The sequence below is a fragment of the Vigna unguiculata genome, chromosome 6, assembly GCF_004118075.2.
Source record: "Vigna unguiculata cultivar IT97K-499-35 chromosome 6, ASM411807v1, whole genome shotgun sequence".
Taxonomy (NCBI): Eukaryota; Viridiplantae; Streptophyta; class Magnoliopsida; order Fabales; family Fabaceae; genus Vigna; species Vigna unguiculata.
The window spans coordinates 23,273,917-23,296,883 of record NC_040284.1 but is presented as its reverse complement, the minus strand read 5'-3'; the positions used below and the strand labels follow the sequence as shown (position 1 = coordinate 23,296,883).

The 22,967-nt window shown below is 35.0% G+C and overlaps 2 protein-coding genes and 1 long non-coding RNA gene across 3 annotated transcripts; 1 reads left to right on the top strand and 2 right to left on the bottom strand.

Moving 5' to 3' along the window:
- Positions 1-3,378: 3,378 nt before the first annotated feature.
- LOC114187527 (uncharacterized GPI-anchored protein At5g19250-like) lies at positions 3,379-4,268 on the top strand. The gene is made up of 2 exons (XM_028075795.1): positions 3,379-3,518; positions 3,615-4,268. Exons 1-2 carry the CDS (start codon positions 3,437-3,439, stop codon positions 4,130-4,132), a joined length of 600 nt encoding a protein of 199 aa, XP_027931596.1. The 5' UTR covers positions 3,379-3,436; the 3' UTR covers positions 4,133-4,268.
- An 8,855-nt stretch (positions 4,269-13,123) lies between these two features.
- LOC114189120 lies at positions 13,124-14,737 on the bottom strand. Its single transcript, XR_003605567.1, has 3 exons — positions 14,652-14,737; positions 13,349-13,412; positions 13,124-13,242 (listed from the first exon to the last, which is right to left on the bottom strand). It is a non-coding gene; the product is annotated as an uncharacterized LOC114189120 (long non-coding RNA).
- Positions 14,738-17,656: 2,919 nt separating this feature from the next.
- On the bottom strand, positions 17,657-21,462 carry LOC114189210 (protein YIPF1 homolog). Its single transcript, XM_028077923.1, has 6 exons — positions 21,316-21,462; positions 21,198-21,237; positions 21,038-21,118; positions 18,788-18,974; positions 18,175-18,442; positions 17,657-18,072 (listed from the first exon to the last, which is right to left on the bottom strand). The coding sequence occupies exons 1-6, from the start codon at positions 21,370-21,372 to the stop codon at positions 17,866-17,868; spliced, it is 840 nt and encodes a 279-aa protein (XP_027933724.1). The 5' UTR covers positions 21,373-21,462; the 3' UTR covers positions 17,657-17,865.
- Positions 21,463-22,967: the final 1,505 nt, after the last annotated feature.

Here is a 22,967-nt window from a genome sequence, read left to right as displayed (position 1 = left end):
ACATGATATTTTTGTTTCCAATATCAAATATTAAAAAAATTATAGTGATATAAATAATAATTAACAATTAAATAACAATAGGATAAAAATCTAGAGAAGAGGAACTGATATCTATCTTAAAAATAAATTACAAAATTAAAGACAATAAAAATTCATATAAATTTTATAAATTACCTAAAAATTAGATATATTTTAATAAATTAAAATAAAAATACGAAGATGGATATTATGATAGATAAAATAAAATAAATATGTATATATTATTTATGTATTTATACTTAATTTTAAAAAATTAAATATTATTTATAGTCTCCTATATACCTAATAATGCTATAATTCTTTATTAAGATTTATAAAGAATGCTAGAATTCTTTATTAAGATTGGAACATGATGAGAAAATGCTATAGTATAATTCATAGTACTTCGTGTGGAACTGCATTTGACTATGTAGCTAATGTGGCAGAAAAAAAATGTTCTTGAATACTTTAAGGAAGATTAATAGTTAAAATCATAAATTGATAGTTTAAATTGTTAATTCCTTGCATAATTTAGAAAAATTACTTGTCAATCTTTGTGAATTGTTTTTTGACTTCTATTTTCCTTAAAAGGTTCAATTATTTTCTTAAACCCTCACCGGGAGATTATTATTTGGTCCTGTTTAATTACAAATCAAACCTTTACAAATACATAACTTATCCCATTACTAGAACAGTATATACATAATAATTAGACAAAGAAGAACCAATGCAATTAATTAATATTTATTTTGTTTTTGAAACAAACTTAACATAGAATCACAAGGAGTTTGACGAGTAGTTATAGTATGGGTCTATGTGAGTTGTATATGAAATGGAAAATGAATTTTCATACTAATGACAATTAACTTTTAGAAAATATTAAAAAAGTTAACTTTTTTATATTTATAAGAAAAGAAAATTTTTAAGCTAAAATAATAGGACAATGTTATTTTGACTGTTCTTTTTGTTATTATTATTTAACATTACTTCTCATAATTATTTACTTACTTTTAAAAAAGAATATAAAATATAAAAATTAATTTTTATTAAAATTATTTTATTTTTATACAAAATGTTAAATGATCGTTAAACATTATCAAACAATTTTTTCAAAATAATAAATATAAAATGTGTGTAATTTAGTATGAAAAGAATAGTTGTATATGGAATATAGATAGACACTGATGAAGAGAATTTACAGAAGGAATTTGGATGTTTTGTGTCGGTTTGGTGTTTGATATTTCAAGGATCGTGATGAAAAAGAAGTGCACCTGAAACAATATAAAATTGTCCCTTTGATATACATAAACAAAATATAAGAAAGAAAACGAAAAATATTGTCGGTCCACGTCGCTACAATTGATCCTCTACAATTTCAAGAAAAAGAAACTAAATTCAAAAGAGAAAAAGAAACTTAATTATTACAATATTTATAATCATGTTATACAAATATAATTTTTTTAAAAAAATTTAATTAATTTCAAATCCTTAATATTATTAAATTTTATTTTTTTTATTTTATGAATTGAAAGGTAATTAACTAAAATTTTAATGGCTTTTTACTAAACTGAACAAATAGTTTATTTGCTGACAATGAGTTTATCACAAACTTAACTATAGCTGTCTAATTAATTGATGTAATTAAATATATCTGATGAATTGATAGCTGTGAATGCCATAGTATTGCTACCAGTGATTAATTACTACATATACTTAGAAGAGTAAAATGTGCGCGTTACACTATAAATACATGGTAATTAAACTCATTGGCTTCGATGAAAAAGAAAAAAAGAAGAAATTTAATTGAAAAGGTGATTCGGACTTGGATTTTGGTGGTAATTAGCAGTGGAGAAAGTTTAATAATTCTATATTAAATTCTAATTATTCATCTATTTCTAAAATCTATTTATTCAAAAATTTTATAGTTCTTAAGACATGTATGTAATGTATATATTGACGTGGAAGGTTTTATTGTGTATTAGTAATATTATTAGTTTATGAGTAATGTTAATTAGTGTCCTAATTTTTTTTAAAGACAAAAATGTCTTGTTGTCTTTCATTTCTATAATCATTTTTAAAACATAAAACAAACACTTTAGAATAAAGTCTCTATCAAAAAATAAACAAAAATATTTCTTTAACGCTTAGTCCGGACTCTAAATGAAAAATTGAAATGTGAAAGTTTAAAACTTTTGAAATATTTCTTTAACGCTTAGTCCGATCTCTAAATGAAAATTTGAAATGTGAAAGTTTAAAACTTTTGAAAGGTACAATTTTTAAGTTTTGCATTAAGAAAAAAGTTTTTTTGAAATTTGTAGCATTTTCTAAAATCTTATCTGGTAGAAATATTACACCTTTTTCATATAAAACCTTCTTCTTTCTTCTGTTTTTTTGTCAGTTCTTCAAATTAATTTTTCTTAATTATTCTAGATATGCGTAGATGATAAATAGGATGACATGATTATCGATGTCATGTCATAATTAACTATGAAATAATAAATATTGAATTAATAAATATAAATATTTATAATTAACTGTAACATTAAATAAATTTTAACATCAATAATCATATAATCATTTTTATCATTTAATACACTTTGAAGGAATGGTAGAAATCAATATAAAGAAAAAGAATTTTTTTTCATAAAAAAGTGCAATCTTTCAATATTTGAAAAATGTTATGAATTTTAAAGGGATTTTTTTTACACCTTTTTATACATTTAAGATCTTCACCTTTTAAGCTTTCATCGAAAAACTGTCTTCAATTATAAAAAGTTATTTTTCTCTTTTTTTAGTAGAAATTTTAAAAATTTTAAAATATTTATTTTATGTTTCAAAAACAATTATAAAACTAAAAGACAACAAGATATTTTTGTCTTTAAAAAATTGTTATATAAATTTATATTATTTTAATTACTAAAATTAATTATTTTATATTTCAACATAATAGTAAAATGAAATTAAAGATTATTAAATTATATCTTATAAAACAGTAAAATTATTTATTTTAAATTTTAACATAAATATATAAACTTAATAATCATTAATTATACTTTAAATGATCTTAAAAACACTTAGCATTTTAAAAAAGAAACTCATCATACTTTAGTCGTCTGATTTATTAATGTAATTAAATAGATCTGTTGCTTGCCCGTGATTAATTAATACACGTACTTCGAAAAGTTAACGTTACACTATTAATACATTGTAAAGAAAAAGAAGAAATTTATTAGAAAAGGTGATTCGGATGCATTTGATTATTATGAGCACACTAACCAGATGAGGATGAAGTTGTAACCTTGCATGTCAGCCACGTGGAAGATCAAACATTCATACCTGTTACTACTTTAGGCACCGATTTCTGCACTTCCACCTCTTCATAACACTCTTTCTCTCTCCCACACTCAAAAAAATCACCATGGAATCCCTCAAACTTTCCCTCTTTCTTCTTCCTCTCCTCTTTGCTTTCATAGCCTTTTCTAATTCAGTGCTGTCTGATGGTAAGTACCTTCTCTCCTAATCTCTCTCTCGATTTCGTTAGTTTCACGTATTACATCTCACGTCTCACACTTTATTACGATGTTTTCTTTGATTAGATAAAGAGGAAAGTGTGTTTAAGGGAATCAACAGCTACAGACAGAGTAAGAAGCTGGCACCCCTGGTGGAGGTTTCTAAGGCGGAATGTTTGGCCGGAAAAGTTGCAGAAGAAATAGAGAAAACGCCATGCGAGAATGTGAATCAATTCTACCCTTCAACTGTTTCTGGTGGTAGCAACATTCCCAACCTGAGGAAACACATTGAAAAATGTGACATTAACATCACCACCACCACCGATGGGGTGATTCTCCCAGTTTGTGTCCCCAAATTGGAACCCACCATTGTGCTCTCCAATTACACTCATTCAGATCGCTGTGCACAGTTTCTGAACAATTCCAAATACTCAGGTGCAGGCCTTGGTTCTGAGGATGATTGGATGGTCCTTGTTCTCACCACCAACACTGCCACCGGCACTTTCTCTGCTTCTTCTGCTACTTCTCTTCTTCATTCTAATGTTGCTTCTGTGGGGCTTTTTCTCTTTGCTTTGCTGCTTCTGCTCACCAACTTCTTCCATTGAGCACTCTGGTCTTTCTTTTTAAGCTTCATTTTGTGGGATATGGACCCTTTAATATCGCTTCTGTTGTGTAATGTACTGTGGAATGTGAGATGTGAAGTGAACCTAATTAATTATGAGTTAATTTGTGTTGTTGTTATTACTTTCTCAAAAGCTATATTGTCCAAGTTTTCCATCAACCATTACTGCTACCCAAAACGTTACCACATCCAGCTTGCGTTTTTGTGCTTTTTTCTATATTTGATGGTTTTGGGGGCTTTCGGTTGAGCGCATTATCGTGCTTCTTTAAGCATAGATCAAGTTAATTAAAATCGAGATTAAAATTATAATTCTATTACAAAGGATTCATATAAACTGAAGTGTTAAAATTATAACACGGATTACAGGAAATAGATTTCACCTCTTACAAAAACATAATATAATATATATATATATATATATATATATATATATATATATATATATATATATATATATATATATATATATATATATATATATATATATATATATATATATATATATATATATATATAATCAACCCTTTTATCTTTCTTTTTCTCGGTACTTAATCAAACTAAATTTATAAAAAACAAAATATGATAGAACTTCCAGTAAAATAATTATTAAATTTTATTGAAAGTAAAAATTAATCAAATTTTATCATTTAAAATTCTAAATAGCATGTATAAAACTAATTATAATGTAATAAAATATGAGAATACAAAAAAATTAAAATAAAATAACAGAGGAAAAATAAATTATAATAACTCATTACATTTTTTTTGCATATATTAAAATTTAATAAATTGTATTTATAATTTTCAAGAATAAAAAATATATCAAAATAAGTAATCTATTATTAGTCTTCGTAAAAAACATTAATACAATTTTTTTCATATAAGAAATAATAAAAATAATGTTATGTTTTTTTATACGAGAATTAATAAATATTAACATTATTGTACTTTGGGTTTAGCTGCAAAATTAAAAAATTATAATTATATTAAATTTTAATTGAAAAATGTTAGGGTGTGTTGTATCTAAATTTTATAGTTATATTAATTTTTAATTGATAAATGAATTTTAATATTCAGTGAAAGATAATTTTGTGACGACAACACATATAACAAGTGTTATGTGTAAACTTTTAATTACATCAACTTGTAGTTATGCTTTTGTTTGATTTAAATTTAATTTAATTATAAAAGATATAAACAAGTTGTGCAGAGAAAAATCTGAAAGAAAAAAAAATAACATCCCGTTTTCATAGTTTTAAACTATGTAACAAAACATTCAAATTTTAATAGTTCAGAAGCAGATAACGACACAGGCCAGTACGAAACATGATACAGTCATCCTCAAAAAAACCATACATACAGCTTATACTAAACACAAGTTTACAAAACACCCTAAGCATCTATTGGAGAAACATGTGACTAGCACTACAAGGAAACATCCTGGAAACCCAAAATCATCGCCTGTCTGGGAAGGGTATATCTTCACCTGCACTTTTACCTGCTCACGCCATTCAGTATAGGACGATCATTGCAAGAGTAGAAGACACACAGAACACAAAAGAACTAGAAGGGTAAGCTAACTTGAACAAAGAGCAAATCATACAATTATATGCTAAGACAGAAAACAGACTTCCATTTCACAATCCACTAAATCTTCCAATTAATTCTGACCATAACACCACACATCATTCTAGACTCGATATCCGGATTATGTAAGTGGCATTGGAGCTCTTGGTGACTTGCACCTGAGATGGTTCCTAAACTTTGCAGAGTTTTAGGCACAAGGGGTATTCACCCAACCACTCTCAAGGTAAATCCCATCACCTCTATGATGGATTGGTTTCATAGACCAGGACCTCCTGCTACTTCCCCCGACGTAATCCATCATGCTCTACTTGAGTCTTAATGGTTACTGGAAGCGTCAGGATATCACCAATCTGAGTCCTCATGCCCTTACATTTACTAAACCACATTCCTTAGGATTTTCCCTTGAAATCCTAACTCTAACATACTTCCATTCACATCAAATTCATACTCAATTCCTTCATACAGTCTAACATGCATAAGGGTCACATGCATTATCAACCAGCATTATCTTAAGGCAACCAATCAAGCATCAAGAAATCAAAACAGTGGGGAAAACCAATATTCTGCAGGAAATCTCGCTTAGGCTAGATGGTCTCGCCTGGGCTAGAGAGTCAATCTCGCTTAGGCGAGTTGATCTCGCCTGGGCGAGACATCATACAGTGGCAAATTAAATTTCCTGGGCGAACTCTCGCTCAGGCTAGACTGGCTCGCCTAGGTGAGATGTCATCTCGCTCAAGCGACCCCAGCTCGCCTAGGCGAGATTTCGCACAATTGACAGGGGTGAGCTTCTGGTATTTTCGCTCAGGCGAGATCAACTCGCCTAGGCGAAACTACCAGAAATCCTCCCTGTTCTGCACATGCAAGCTCGCTCAAAGATGTCTACCACTCAATTTCACACACCAACAGTTTCAATCATCAATTACACAAACAATCATGCAATCAAAACACTCGCAATTGCAATCTACATCAAAATGAGTTACAGAATTAGCTTCCCTTACCTATTCTTGAGTTTAAAGTTTGAGTGGAGGCAACCTAGGAGAGGGAAGCAAAATTTCCTCAACTGAACCTAAGGGAATTTATCATCAAATCACACAGGAAGCATGAGTACTGGGTTAGACTCTGAATGGAAGCAGAATTTCGAATTCAGAATTGAGGCTGCAAGGAAAACTTACCTAGGAGATGAGAGACTATCAATGGAGGCAACAGAAGGCTCAGGTGTGGTTTCTCCTCCAGGACCTGATCAAGAAGCAAGGTTGGTGAGGTCAGAAAGAGGGAGACAGAGGGGAGAGCTGAGTATACAGAGAAGGAGAGAAATGAGGGTGAGTTTGGTTTTGTTTCTGGAAATAGAGGGGGTCTTGCATTCTCCCCAACAACAAAAATTTTCGACCCGAAAATTGAGACTTACCAGGGAACAAGTGTGGATATGACTTTCTTACATCTTCTTCCAATTCCCAAGTGGAATCACCTGTCCTCTTGTCCCAAATGACCTGAACTAGTCTGATGGACTTGCCTCGGAGTTGCCTCATCTGAATATCTCCTAAACCAACGGGCTGGGCTTCCACTGTAAGATCTCCTCTAATCTGTAGATCTTCCATCTCAAGTATATGGGAGGGGTCAGGCACATACTTCCGGAGCTGGGATACATGAAACACTGAATGAAGGTTGGCCAGAGGAGGAGGTAGGGCAATCTCATATGCTACTGGTCCAACTCTCTTCAGGATCTGGTATGGACCTGCGAACCTAGGGGACAACTTCTTCTGACGGATGGCTCTCCCTACGCCAGTAGTCGGGGTAATTCTCAAGAAAACATGGTCCCCTGGTTCAAACTCTAAAGGTCTTCTCCTCTGGTCAACATATGATTTCTGTCTGCTTTGAGATGCCTTCATTCTTTCTTGTATGAGTTTGACCTTCTCAGTAGTCTGCCTCAGGAGCTCTGGTCCCACTACCACTGATTCCCCATCCTGATACCAGCATAAAGGCGTCCTACATCTCCTGCCATAGAGGGCCTCATAAGGTGCCATGCCAATACTGGTGTGAAAGCTGTTATTATATGTAAACTCCACCAAAGGTAGGGCCTCATCCCACACACCCAGATGGTCCAGTACGCACGTCCGCAAGAGATCCTCAAGAGACTGGATGGTTCTCTCGGACTGCCCATCAGTCTGAGGGTGGTAAGCGGAGCTCATAGCCAATCTACTATCCATAGCATCCTGCAGCGTCTGCCAGAAGCGGGAGGTGAATCGTGGGTCTCTATCAGAGACTATGCTCGATGGCACACCATGTAACCTCACGATCTCACTGATATACAACTGTGCTAGCTTCGCCATAGACATCCTCAAATTCACTGCTAGGAAGTGAGCACTCTTGGTGAGACGGTCTACTATCACCCATATAGCATCATGGTTTCTCACGGTCCGAGGCAAATGGGTGACAAAGTCCATAGCAATGCTATCCCATTTCCACTCGGGTATCTCAAGCTGCTGAAGCATTCCCCCCGGTCTCTGGTGTTCTATCTTAGCCTTCTGACAGGTTAAACATGACGATACATATCGAGCGACATCTTGCTTCATGCCCGACCACCAGAACGATTTCTTCAAATCATGATACATTTTAGTCATGCCTGGGTGCATGCTAAAACGGCTCTTGTGTCCTTCCTCAAGAATCATGCCTTTCAACTCTAAATCTTCAGGTATACAAACCCTGCCTCTGAATCTCAGTATTCCATCATCTCCCATCAAGAAATCTTTGGCCTTCTCAGTGCCAAGTAACTCTACCGTCCTGCGCAGCTTGGGATCCGATGGCTGCTTCTCCTTTATAAGTTTAAGGAAATCATTAGACACAGTGAGATGGTTACATCTAATGACTCCCTCATCCAAAATTACCTGCAGCTGCATATCTCTAAACTGCTCCACCAAATCCAACTCCCTGACCATCATGTGAGATGCATGAACCGCCTTTCTGCTTAAGGCGTCAGCCACCACATTTGCCTTTCCCGGGTGGTACAACAACTCGAAATCAAAGTCTTTGAGAAACTCCATCCACCGCCTCTGCCTCATGTTTAACTCTTTCTGGTCAAACAGATACCTCAAACTCTTATGGTCACTGAAAACCTGAAATTGTGCACCATATAGATAGTGTCTCCAGATCTTTAGTGCAAACACCACTGTTGCTAATTTCAAGTCATGCGTGGGGTAGTTCTTCTCATGATTCTTCAACTGCCGTGAGGCATAGGCCACCACTCTCCGTTCCTGCATCAGAACACATCCCAATCCCTGATGAGAAGCATCACAGTAAACCTCAAAGGGTTTACCGGTATCAGGAATCACCAACACTGGAGCGCTAGTCAACTTTTGCTTTAGCTTTAGAAAGCTCTCTTCACACCTGTCGGTCCAAGCAAAAGGTTGATCCTTGCGGGTTAACTGGGTCAAGGGTGCTGCTATCCTGGAGAATCCTTCAATGAATCTCCTATAGTAACCTGCCAACCCCACAAAGCTCCTTTTTTCAGTCACTGACTTAGGGCGTTCCCAGTTTAGCACAGCTTCTACCTTAGACGGATCCACTGCTATGCCCTGGGCTGAGATCATGTGCCCCAAAAACTGAACCGAAGTCATCCAGAACTCACATTTTGACCGCTTTGCATACAACTGCTTCTCTCTTAGTATGCTCAGGACTATCTTCAGATGCTCCGCATGTTCCTCTAGAGTCCGTGAGTATATCAAGATGTCATCTATGAAAACCACCACAAACTTATCCAGGAATGGCCTGAAGATTCGGTTCATGTAGTCCATGAACAAAGCGGGGGCGTTAGTCACACCAAACGGCATCACCACATACTCGTAGTGTCCGTACCTGGACCTGAAAGCAGTCTTCTGCACATCATCAAACTTGACTCGAATCTGATGGTATCCTGATCTCAAATCAATCTTGGAGAACACTGCAGCACCGTGTAACTGATCCATCAAGTCGTCAATTCTTGGCAGAGGGTACTTGTTCTTGATGGTCAGCTTATTCAGCTGTCTGTAATCCACACAAAGTCTGGAACTACCATCCTTCTTTTTAACCAGTAACACCGGCGCTCCCCAAGGCGATACACTCGGCCTGATAAACTGCTTTTCTAGCAGCTCTTCAATCTGCTTCTTCAACTCTACTAGTTCAGCCGGAGCCATTCTGTAGGGTGCTATGGACACTGGCCCTGCTCTTGGCACCAGGTCAATGGAGAACTCTATCTCCCTAGCAGGGGGTAGGCCAGGCACTTCCTCAGGAAACACATCAGATAAATCCCCCACTACAGGCGCCTCCAAAGGTCCAGCCTCATTCTCCACGGATAGCTGAGTCAGAACTAAGAAGCATTGAGACCCTTCCTTCATTGCCTTGTCTACCTGCTGTGAGGATACCAACCGATCTTCATCTTCTAGGCTAGAAAACAACACTTTCTTTTCGTTGCAGTCGATGAGAATGTGATTAGCAGATAGCCAATCCATCCCCAAGATGACATCTAGCCCCACCAAGGGTAAACAGATGAGGTTTACCCTGTACATGTGCCCCTCAACCTCGATCTTGCACCTAGCACACATGGTCGAGGTTCTGACCAACCCAGAAGCAGGTGTGGACACCACCAGGTCATACTGGAGCTCCTTCACCGGAAGACCCAACTCCACTACTCTAGATTCCGACACAAAAGAATGTGTCGCCCCTGAATCAAACAGAACATGCAAGCTCCTACCAGCTACCACACAAGACCCGATGATAAGGTTACCTGATCCAGCTGCCTCTGCACCCGTCACAGCATACACTCTGCCCACTGCCTGTGGTCTCGCACCTCCCCTCGACGGCAGTGACTGAGGCTGTGATGAAGGCCTCGACACTGTGCTCCTATCAACTGGGCAATCCTTGATGAAGTGGCCCACCTGGCCGCATCTATGGCATGTCCTCCTGTCAGAAAGCTGAGGGCAGGCACTCCTCAGATGGGGCCCCCTACAATGGAAGCACTGAGGCCTGAAAGGCTGAGACTGCTGGGGCTGATGTGAGAACCTCCTGGGCCCCTGAGGCTGAGGCCTGGAGTATGGCTTCCTTCGGTCGTCATGTCTACTCGTGGACCCAGATGGTCCTCCCACCTTCAGCTGAGATTTCTGCTGAGCTTCAACTTCAGCTTTAAGCTTCTCCATCACTCTTGCCTTCTCTACCAAGGCAGGGAATTCCTTGATAGAGAGTGGAGCCACCATGAGCTTGAGGTCACCCCTCAACCCATTCTCAAACTTTCTACACTGCCAGTCCTCCGCCATCTTCAGGGTGTGAAATCTGCCCAAGTGTTTAAACTTTTCAGCGTACTCAGACACCGACATGTCTCCTTGCATCAGCTGCAAGAACTCAACCTCCTTCGCATACCTCACGCTATCTGGGAAGAACTCAGCATAAAACTTCTTCTTAAACAGTTCCCAGGTGATGGTCTCGTGACTATCTTCCAACATCATCTTCATGCTGGACCACCAATGCACGGCTTCTCCAGCAAGAAGGTACTCGGTGTATGCGAGCCTGTTCTCTGCAGGACATCTCTTAGCGTCATAGATTCGTTCCATGTCCCGCATCCACTGATCAGCTCCATCCGGGCTAACTTTGCCATCAAAGCGGGATGGATGGTGTTGTAGAAAATCCTCCAAACTCCACTCTTGCACTCGTGGCAGTGAAGCTTGGGAAGAACCAGCGGCTGAACGGTTTTCTCCTATCTGATGCAGAGCTTCCAAGTGCCTCTGCTGAGTTGCTTCTGCTGCTAATCTTGCAGTCTCCATCTGTTGCAAGGCTAGATTCTGCTGATTCACCATGTTAGCATTCTGCTGCTGCATGGCTGCTATCATCGCCTCAATTGCTCCCACCAAATGAGGATTATCTGGGTTTGGGACGGGAGGTGGAGGGGGTCTAGGTGCCATAGCTCTATTCACACAAAGAAGGAACCATCAGATTAGTCGACAGGTACAACAACTTATACCAAACACGCTACGAGGAGCACACAACAGAAGCTAAGCAAGCTCATACCTACAGATCCTAAAGGAATCACTGCTCTGATACCAAAAATGTAACATCCCGTTTTCATAGTTTTAAACTATGTAACAAAACATTCAAATTTTAATAGTTCAGAAGCAGATAATGACACAGGCCAGTACGAAACATGATACAGTCATCCTCAAAAGAACCATACATACAGCTTATACTAAACACAAGTTTACAAAACACCCTAAGCATCTACTGGAGAAACATGTGACTAGCACTACAAGGAAACATCCTGGAAACCCAAAATCATCGCCTGTCTGGGAAGGGTATATCTTCACCTGCACTTTTACCTGCTCACGCCATTCAGTATAGGACGATCATTGCAAGAGTAGAAGACACACAGAACACAAAAGAACTAGAAGGGTAAGCTAACTTGAACAAAGAGCAAATCATACAATTATATGCTAAGACAGAAAACAGACTTCCATTCCACAATCCACTAAATCTTCCAATTAATTCTGACCATAACACCACACATCATTCTAGACTCGATATCCGGATTATGTAAGTGGCATTGGAGCTCTTGGTGACTTGCACCTGAGATGGTTCCTAAACTCTGCAGAGTTTTAGGCACAAGGGGTATTCACCCAACCACTCTCAAGGTAAATCCCATCACCTCTATGATGGATCGGTTTCATAGACCAGGACCTCCTGCTACTTCCCCCGACGTAATCCATCATGCTCTACTTGAGTCTTAATGGTTACTGGAAGCGTCAGGATATCACCAATCTGAGTTCTCATGCCCTTACATTTACTAAACCACATTCCTTAGGATTTTCCCTTGAAATCCTAACTCTAACATACTTCCATTCACATCAAATTCATACTCAATTCCTTCATACAGTGTAACAGGCATAAGGGTCACATGCATTATCAACCAGCATTATCTTAAGGCAACCAATCAAGCATCAAGAAATCAAAACAGTGGGGAAAACCAATATTCTGCAAATCTCGCTTAGGCTAGATGGTCTCGCCTGGGCTAGAGAGTCAATCTCGCTTAGGCGAGTTGATCTCGCTTAGGCGAGTTGATCTCGCCTGGGCGAGACATCATACAGTGGCAAATTAAATTTCCTGGGCGAACTCTCGCTCAGGCTAGACTGGCTCGCCTAGGCGAGATGTCATCTCGCTCAAGCGACCCCAGCTCGCCTAGGCGAGATTTCGCACAATTGACAGGGGTGAGCTTCTGGTATTTTCGCTCAGGCGAGATCAACTCGCCTAGGCGAAACTACCAGAAATCCTCCCTGTTCTGCACATGCAAGCTCGCTCAAAGATGTCTACCACTCAATTTCACACACCAACAGTTTCAATCATCAATTACACAAACAATCATGCAATCAAAACACTCGCAATTGCAATCTACATCAAAATGAGTTACAGAATTAGCTTCCCTTACCTATTCTTGAGTTTAAAGTTTGAGTGGAGGCAACCTAGGAGAGGGAAGCAAAATTTCCTCAACTGAACCTAAGGGAATTTATCATCAAATCACACAGGAAGCATGAGTACTGGGTTAGACTCTGAATGGAAGCAGAATTTCGAATTCAGAATTGAGGCTGCAAGGAAAACTTACCTAGGAGATGAGAGACTATCAATGGAGGCAACAGAAGGCTCATGTGTGGTTTCTCCTCCAGGACCTGATCAAGAAGCAAGGTTGGTGAGGTCAGAAAGAGGGAGACAGAGGGGAGAGCTGAGTATACAGAGAAGGAGAGAAATGAGGGTGAGTTTGGTTTTGTTTCTGGAAATAGAGGGGTCTTGCAGATATAAACAAGTTGTGCAGAGAAAAATCTGAAAGAAAAAGAAATAACGATTATATACATTTCAGGATTTTGTTCGACGATCTTAGGTGGGATCTAACTAGATTACATGATTTTAAATATTTTTTTTTATAATCCTACGATTATGTTAAAATTATGTGTAAAATCTAATTCGTAAATATTATATAAAATGATAAAATTGTATAATTTTACAATTTAAATGTCGATTTTAACTATTATTTTTGTTGCCTAAATGTGAATATACAGAGTATATGGACACTTTAATATTACTTCCGTTGCCTAAATGTAGGTAGTTTGATTTTTTTTGTTTTAATTCAAACTCCAATTGAAATATATGTGTGAGAGATTACTTATAATAAATTTGAACCTTCTTTATATATTATTTCTTTTTTTGAAATACATATTTTACATTTGATGAATATGTGAGTAAGATTGTTAAGTATCTTTTTCTCCCATTTTTCTACATTTGAAATCCTTATTTCGCTAACCCATAACAGAAAAAAGACAGAACACGAAAAATAAATGTTAGTTCTTCAACTTTTTTAACTCTCTCTTTCTTCATATTCTCCTCTTTATTTTTAATCCAAATTGTATGCTGTTGTGGAAAGATGATTACAGAAAAACGCAATCTATCATCATCATTAACCTTTCAAAATCAGCACAATATAAATAAATATGACAAAAGCGTGAACAACTTTCTCTGTAACACTAAATCTTTACATCATAAACCCCATAGGTCTTCTAACACAGCAAACAAAGACAATTTATTCCTGAAAAACTATTAATACAAGCAGAGTTTGAATACTATAAAATCAAAATAACAGCTATTTTTCAAAAAAACAAAAACAAAAAAGGTTTCTCTCCCTATCAGAAGCAGCTACTCTTCTAAGTTTACTCATATGACAAGTAATCAACTTATCTTTTTTTATAAATTGAAAATATAGTTACATCTCTAGTAGAGAATAACATGAACTATACACAATCCAAAACCACACAATAACTTTCCTGAGTTTTGGGTAATTTTCAAAATACATTAATATTGATATTTTAATAGTAGTAGCAACACAGAAGCATGACAGGTTGAATGAGTGCAGCTACCTGTTGTGCAAGGGGTCTGGAGAAGAGGGAACTACTCTATTAACTGCAGCATAAGACCCTTCATTTCTTTCATTTGCAAACCCTTTTCTCCATACTTCATAATTCTTCATCACATGCTCCATTTCTTCTTTTACAAACCGAGCACCCAATACTTGACAATTCAAAACTGAAATACTTAGTAGTAGCACCAAGAGACACCCCACTTGAGACCTTGAAATTGACATCACTACTTCACTGCAATTCTCAATCATCATCACTAAAATTCTTCTGGCTTCTATGTTCAAGAAAGGAAATTAAATCAGAAAGATGTTCAAGAATAGGTGTGTGGCAAGTGGAGGAAGGAAAAGGATTCTCCTCAATATAAGTGAGAAGGGGAATGAAGATTATGAACAATGACTTGTGTAAACATGAGGATAGTTGTTTGAAATGAGGATAGTTGTTTCCCCACCAACATTTGTAAACATATCATTATTCATAGTAAAGAAAGGGACAAGGGAAATGTAGGGAACAAATTTCCAAGCTCGTGTTTCAGTTAATTTAATTAGTAATAATATTATGAGTTCCAACATAGATGAAGTCAGAGCTAATAATGTTTGACCATGTTTTCATGTGTGGTACTTCATAGTCAGTGTCCATGTCATTAAACCTGCCCGACATGTAATATAAGGACGTTTCATAAACCAGAAATTCGAGAGTTTGTGAATTGATGGTGAAATATGTACACTGTTGTCTATTGGATACCAACCAACCATTCCTTTACAACTATTCAACATTTATGGCCATGGAATATTGTTCTTTAAGTCCATTACTAAACTTTTTATACTTCCAAAATCGAATTTGAATTATCTGTTATATTTTTCTATATTGTTCATATGCCGTGTTTTAATATACACAGTTGAACACTGATTTAATATTTTAAAATTATTAAAAAATATTTAAAGTATTAATACAGTGTAATTTTAATATTTAGCCGAGTATAACATACAAGAATTCAGTCAAGAATTTAGATTCTCCAAAATCATCCTAACCTTGTTAATTAGAGAACCCTGATTTCAGGATCAGAACTTCTTAACAATAGTTTATTTTATTTGTAACTTTTTTTAAAGTCCAAATTGTGCTTTATATGGGTGGTCAATGCTTTTTTCTAGGTCTAGTGAGACTTTTGTTTCTTTTTCCTATGGTCTTTTGATGTTTTCACAGTACAAATTCACAAAACTTAGACTTACTTGCTCCATAAGGGAGTAAGAGGTTTCAGTAAACTGGAAAAGGTGTCTTTTAGCTCATGTTATCTGTTTGGCTTAATGTTTGTAGAGTAGTGTATTCTAGTGGGGTTGGGGTTTGTTTCTTTCTTTGGACTAGTTTGTGGAAGATATCAGATTCTGTAACTATTTCATTTCAAATTTTGGGATTCGTCATTTTCAACCTTAGCACTCGTTCTTGTGTGAAATGCTTGTTATTTTTTTAATTTGATCTAGAGACTTTGTAAATTGTGAACACAAATTTCTTTCCAATTAATCTATCACTTCAAAACATGTGTTTTGGTCGGTTCTCTTCTCTAACTTTAGTTGGCACTGCCTCAAAATTAAATTAGGTCATACCAGTGAAAGTTTAGCGTAAACACTAAGCATGTTCAAAGACTTCTACGGGATTGTGTTGACTTTATAGTACCAATTCTTATTGGAAAATTGGAACGGTGGAGATAGTGCTATTAGGGTCAAATTCTGGAGGAAAAATTATGGTGTGTTGATTTGATGGATATGATTATTGCCTCTGAAAATTATTGAAGGAAACAAATAGTCATCGCGTGGTTCGCATTGATGCAGAGCATTGCCATTGTCTATTTTCTGCCTAATAATATCTTATTCCTGACTTTAGACTATTTTCAGTGCGAAATCATGTTCAAGCAGTGCCAAAATTGAATTTATTCTGCTTTTGTTTAAATATTCTACACTTGCGTGTTGGTGGATTTTGCTTAATCCCTGTAGTTTGACTTTCTTCAGGGCAATATCATGTCCAAGCTGTGGTAAAGTTGAAAATGTGTCAAGCACTCAAGCATAGTTACACAGTTGAAAATTTGATCATTTTCGTTTCAAACTTTTTACACTGATATGTCGGTAGATTATTCAAAAAAGGTAGATTTAGTAAAATGTACAAATTTGACCTGATTCAAGAAACCTACGTTTACCTGGACTAGACAAAGGCAGAAAATACATTACGTTAGGGTCTTCAGATAGGTTCAGAAATCCCGAGATAAAAATCCTGTGAGATGATATCAAAACCAATTTTAATTGTCAGTTTTCGGAGTCCACTATGTATATGTTGGATAGATATTGACAAAATTGGCAGATACTTGAGTCTTTTTAAATGTCTTATCAGGGTTCAATCCTTTGCCATACGAATGAATACTTTGTTAGAAACAAACAAACAAACCCTATTTCAATAATATTAATCTCTAAAGATACCTGAGATATGAATAAAATGTGTGTATACTTTTTGTACGAATGTATGTTTGGTTCGCAGCTCGATGTAAAATGAGTCGGGTATATGCGAATCTAAGGATAACAGTACAAGTATATTTAAGGTAAAAAGGACATGATTTTTTAAAACAATCCAAAGTTCTGCTGTAAAAGCATTTTACATTTCATAAAACTATGAATTGTCATTTGGGTTGAGGCACACCCACAATTCTAATAATGTAAGCAAGACTAAGGCTTATCCAACGGTGGAGGTCATTACGTTCAGCAAGGGACGGTCGCAAAGGGCTGGTCATAGGACTGAGTGACAAATTTTTTATGCTCTGTAGTGATGAAAAGTTTTTAGTCACCCATTTTGCAAATCAAGGTTTTAAATGAGGCTTATATGGAGCACCCTGAATATATTACTTTCAGAAAAGAATAACTTTGTATCTTTCGTACTTTTGGGGGAGTTTTAAAGTTACCCCATACATTCAATTCACATCGATAGCAATGAACCCCATAGTCCGAAAGCTCATCCAAAACTCAAACTAACAAGAAATCACTGAAGTACGTGTAATAAAGTGTCAAAAACAAAAACTTTAGTTATGATAATCACAAGTTATCGCCTCTCTATATTGCCACAAATGAAAGAATACAAGATTACTTAATCTTTGGATTGTGTTTCAGCTACATACTCTAAAATGCCAAAAAGCTATACCTTTGTTCTATATATTTCAGTCATGGTGTCCAGTTTCCTCTTACACGGATACTGTGAAGAGGTAAATTTTTAGTACAACCGCTAGAGCCAGCTGCAACAGAAAAATGCCAGCAACAATCAAGAACCACCTTTCACCTGCTGATTTGATGTGTGCCCGGAGGTTAAGTGCCACAAATGTCGCTGACATAAACCCGGCGACACCTGCAACCACCCATCTAAATATATCCAGTGGCACAATGGACATACACTGCATAAAACGAAGGGTTTGACTTTTGATAAGACAATACAAAGCAATGTCATATTTCATGTTTCCTTAAAATTAAAGGTAGAAAAATGAAGAACAACTTACCAGTGCCGGAATAAAGACAAACAGAGAATACCCATATAGACAGAATAGTTGCACAAGGCCCGCAGGTGCAGAGAAGTACTTGAGGATTACATACAGGCAAAGAGGAACTATTGTAACGTAGCCATAAAACAAGCCAGCAGACCAAGTCACCAGATTTATGTCATAATCCCACTCCTTGCTCTTCAGCTTGTGTGCTAGATATGTCACAAAGGTGCCAATAGATGCTGCTACAAATATTAAGGTAGTGCAAATCCAGAATGGACCATACCTGCATATATTTATGTGGGCTAAACATTACATGCACAAAACTCACTCCTTTTACGACAAAGTTAAAAAAAGTGTTGTTCTCCAATAATAATAAATGGTGAACATCATCTCGTCCAGACATCAGTATTTAAGTAATAAGAGATTAGGCCACAGAAGATACTTCAATAAATTTTCAAATAAAAATGAAACACTACAAACAAATCATTAAAATCGTGAGTTTAGCTTGGAATATATTAGCACATTAAAACTGGCCACAACAGCACTCTCCATAAAAACTATACTTAACAATGTGCATATAATAATTTCGTCAGCAATCAATGACATGAGAAAAAGACAGTCCACTCACAAATCAGGGTTGGTAGCAGTTTTTTCATTAAAAGATCCTCTAAATGGAAATAGCGAGTCTATAATTCTCTCAAGAACATCTGAAGTGTCAACATCAAAGTATGGTTTGTAAGCGGCAACTGTAAAAGTCCGAAACCAACCACCCTGCTGGGGTTCATCAGAACCAGATATAGGTTTTGAAAATGAATCTGCATAAGAATGGACGAAACAACTCAACACAAACATGTCAAACAGATATCCAAGAAAAATAATTAAAAATAACAGCTTCAACCGTAAAATTGCCCGAAATACAAGAGAAGGCAATAACATGAGTAATATGCATCAATCACCCTCTAGTGTAAAGAAATAAGTACAAAATCGGACCAAACACAACAGGAAAAAAAATATTATTGTTTTACGGTCTACCTTTGACTCTAAGTCAATACTAACAGTATCTTGATAGCAATTATACAAAGTAGGTTAATAGGTGTCAGCATTACATCACATCTATCCACGTTGCATGCACAATTTCCACCAAAGTTCATAGTTTTCAATATCAAATAGCACCCATTTACAAGACAAGCCCCCAAATACCATAGTGAATCTTCAAACTTCATATTGCATATTTTATCATATACATTTACATAAGAGTGTCTAAGTGAATCAACCAAATTCTATTTTTGGCGAGCTGGAAATTTTGTAATTCGACAAAAAAGAGTATATATATATATATATATATATATATATATATATATAACTTTATTAACATAATTAATAATTAATATAATAGGCCTTAGAAGTAACAAATAAAGAAAATAACCTCTACGTTACAACCTTAAAAAAACTTTTAAATTGAAATTTCATAACCTTGATAATATATTAAATTAACAAAATAACACGATATATTATTATGATTATGATTATTAATAGTTAAGAGAAAAGGGGACCACTTAGGCTAATAAAAATAGAATAATTATATATTATAATAACTTTTCTTGAAAGGCTGTATTATAATCATTGTAAAAGTTATAGTCTCACCCTATGAATATTTATATAATTATATTTTATACACTTAGGCTCACTAATAATTCAAAAAATACACAGGCTCCTTCCAAAAAATTCTTGGCAAATCAGAAAGAGACATGATAACAAAATGAATGGAAAAAGAAATTTAGTTTGCAAATGAGAGAAGAGTGAAAAAAAAAAAAATCAGAGAAGCAACCTGGGATGAAAAGAAAAAAAGTTTAGTTCACAAAACATATTTTTTAAACAGAGGTGCAATCAGCAGTGGCCCTGGGTAGCAATGGTGGTGAAGGATGAAGGTCTGGCAGTAGCAAATACTGAAGGAGAAGTAGCCAGCAAACAAGAGCAGATTCCAAATGGGAATGAATGAGAAAAATGATTCAAACAAAGTGATTCTACAATTTTCAAAACTGCTTATTTGGCCAACTTCTGACTTCGGGATCAACCACCCCACGTGGAAGATTGTAACCCCCTTCTCAAACGATCCAGGCGACAATTCAGCACAGAGAAGGCTGCTTAGCACCTAGGATTATGCGATTTCACAATCTGAATTACGATTTTTACAACTATTCCAAGGGGCAACTACAACAAATTATGGTTTTTTAAAATTCTGATTAGGGAAGGGAAATCTCAACCCCACCCCCTTCAAGACAACGCAGTTTCAAGGGCAAATACGGACTTTTAAGATATGTCATTGTAGTGCCTCTATAGTGCTGTAACAGGCTGCTACTTTGGCAACAACATCAGCCATGACAGCCACCGTTCAAAAGGGTACTGTAATGCAAACTTCGTAGCCGCCCATTGCTGCTACACTACTGATAACTATAGATCCCTCTTCCACCCACACCTTCTAACAATCCCATCAGACAAATCAACGCATAATTTAATATTATAAACGGCAACACACACATAAGATAAACACGAAAGCATAAGAATAGACAAGTTGATGAAATTCAAAGCTAGATCAGGGAATATTATTAAAGCAAGAATTGAAAACTTTTCAAGTATCATCACCACCGTCTGTAAACCCAAGTTCCGATGATGTCATCTCATCTCTTTATTATGCTGTCAACTTAATAATTCAAGCGAAGTCCTAACTACGGCACAGCGTCTAATGGACTATTAATCACACAACTTCCATTATCATCGATCATAAAATAATCAATCACTTGGAAAGGAAAGCTTTTAATTAACCTATTTTTTTATAAGATATTAAAAAAAAAACGAAGAGATTGTAGTTATAACACACCATCGGCATCACGAGGAGGTCCAGAAGCAGCGGTAATCTTGCCCTGCGTTCCAGAAGGAGGAAATGTCTGAAGATTTGAATCTAAAATTGAAAGAAATTACAAATCTGTGATCAGATCCGGCATTATAGAATGATAAAAATAGAGAGGAAAGAGTTGAACCTGCGAAATTGACAGTGACCTGCCGTGAATCTGGAACAGCCTGAAAGAAATGAAAGAGAGAAAGTGAGAAATTGAAGAGTTAACAACGGAACAAAAGATTTGGATAGAGAAAACTAACAGGAACAGATCCCTGAACTTGCTGCGCGTCAATGGAAGTATATTTTCCCGACATCATCTTGACTTGATCTTCTTCTTTTCCCTTCTTCTTCTTCTCCTCCTCTCAGATCTCTCTTCTCTTCTCTTCTCTTCTCTGTCAGTTAAAACTTTGGACTCTTCATTTTGTATTTAATATTAAAAAATATTTAACAAATGTAATTTTCAAAATTAATTATAAAGCTAATATTCCTTAGTTTTTAAAACCATTTACTAAATTAAAAAAATTATTTTTTCATTATCATTTTTCTTTGGTTAAATTATTTTTTTTATCTCTATTTGTAATCAAATTTTACTTTGTTCTTCAAGTTTTTCATTGTCTCAAGTTGTTTCTCATTTTTTTAAAATTGACTCAATTTGATCCTCACTGTTAATTTTTGGTTTTTTTAATTTTTTAATTTTTTTAATTTTTCACACGTGTCACTCCACATTTATATTACGTGTTAAATGGTCCCTATATTTATTTTTAGTTTCAATTTAATCCTATTTTTACTTTTTAATAATGAAACAATATTATCTTATCTTATATTAACACTCAATTTAATTCTTTTATACAATATTCTTAATAAAATTGAGATTTTGTACGTTAGTGTATCTTTATAAAAATTTAGAATGAATTTATGTATAAATTAACGATACCAAATTACATTTGTCCACGCATAAAAATATTTACTCTCATGTATGTTTGAAAGTAGTGAAAGTATATTTTTGATTATTTTACTTTTAAATCATGCTCTGCCCATTGTTTTATTACTGTGAGAATGAGGTCAGGAAGGTAAATTCCGCATGTGATCGAGCTTATTAATGCAGATTGAAATATTTGAATAAAATTTTACAAAAAGGAAAAAATAAATAATTTTTTATCATAATTTAAAATTAATTTATACGAAAATAAATAAATTAAAATAATACAAGGGAGTTTATACCCATATAGAAGTTAGTTTTAGTTTCAAAATAAGTATGTAAATAATTTTAATCAAGATTTATCTCGGGTTTCAAATATAAGTTTTGTAAGTGTAGAACTAAAAAAGATTCTAAAACATTAATTGAAATCCATTTTAATATTTCTAAAAAAGAAAATTATACGTATCATTGCATGAAATTTAAGAAAAAAAATGTTACTTTAACGGGGTACTAAGTTAAAAAAAAAAACTTTATATTTAAAATACTTATAATTTTAATTCTTTTAATTGAACTCTTATTTCAAGGCTTTTTATATAAATTTCGAATTTGTATTCAAGTTTTTAAGCTCTTGAGATGGTAATAAAATGGTCGATATTAATGAAATGACAAAATGTTTTTGAAAACGTATATCATAAATTAATTTAATTTTTGAAATTATAAAGCAAGGTGAAAATAGATTTCTAAAATAAATAAAATGATGAAATAATCTTTAAAAGCATGAATTATCAATTCATCTGATCTTCAAAATTTGTAATAATAAAGCATATTTGTCCCAAATTACAAATATTTAATTTTTTAAAACCTTTCTAATTCACCAGTCAAATATAAACATTCATTTAGGAGAAAAAAATGAAATGAAATAATTATAATTAAGGCTCAACTTGTTTTATTATTTCAACTTTAAAGACTGAATTGACCAATGATTTGTAATTT

Coding starts and splice junctions, on each gene's coding strand:
- LOC114189210 (XM_028077923.1), bottom strand. CDS start 21,372: ATGATGTCGGGAAAATATACTTCCATTGACGCGCAGCAAGTTCAGGGA. Junction 21,238..21,315: donor AAGTTCAGGGATCTGTTCCT/GTTAGTTTTCTC, acceptor CATTTCTTTCAG/GCTGTTCCAGATTCACGGCA. Junction 18,975..21,037: donor ACCTCCTCGTGATGCCGATG/GTGTGTTATAAC, acceptor ATTCTTATGCAG/ATTCATTTTCAAAACCTATA.
- LOC114187527 (XM_028075795.1), top strand. CDS start 3,437: ATGGAATCCCTCAAACTTTCCCTCTTTCTTCTTCCTCTCCTCTTTGCT. Junction 3,519..3,614: donor TAATTCAGTGCTGTCTGATG/GTAAGTACCTTC, acceptor TTCTTTGATTAG/ATAAAGAGGAAAGTGTGTTT.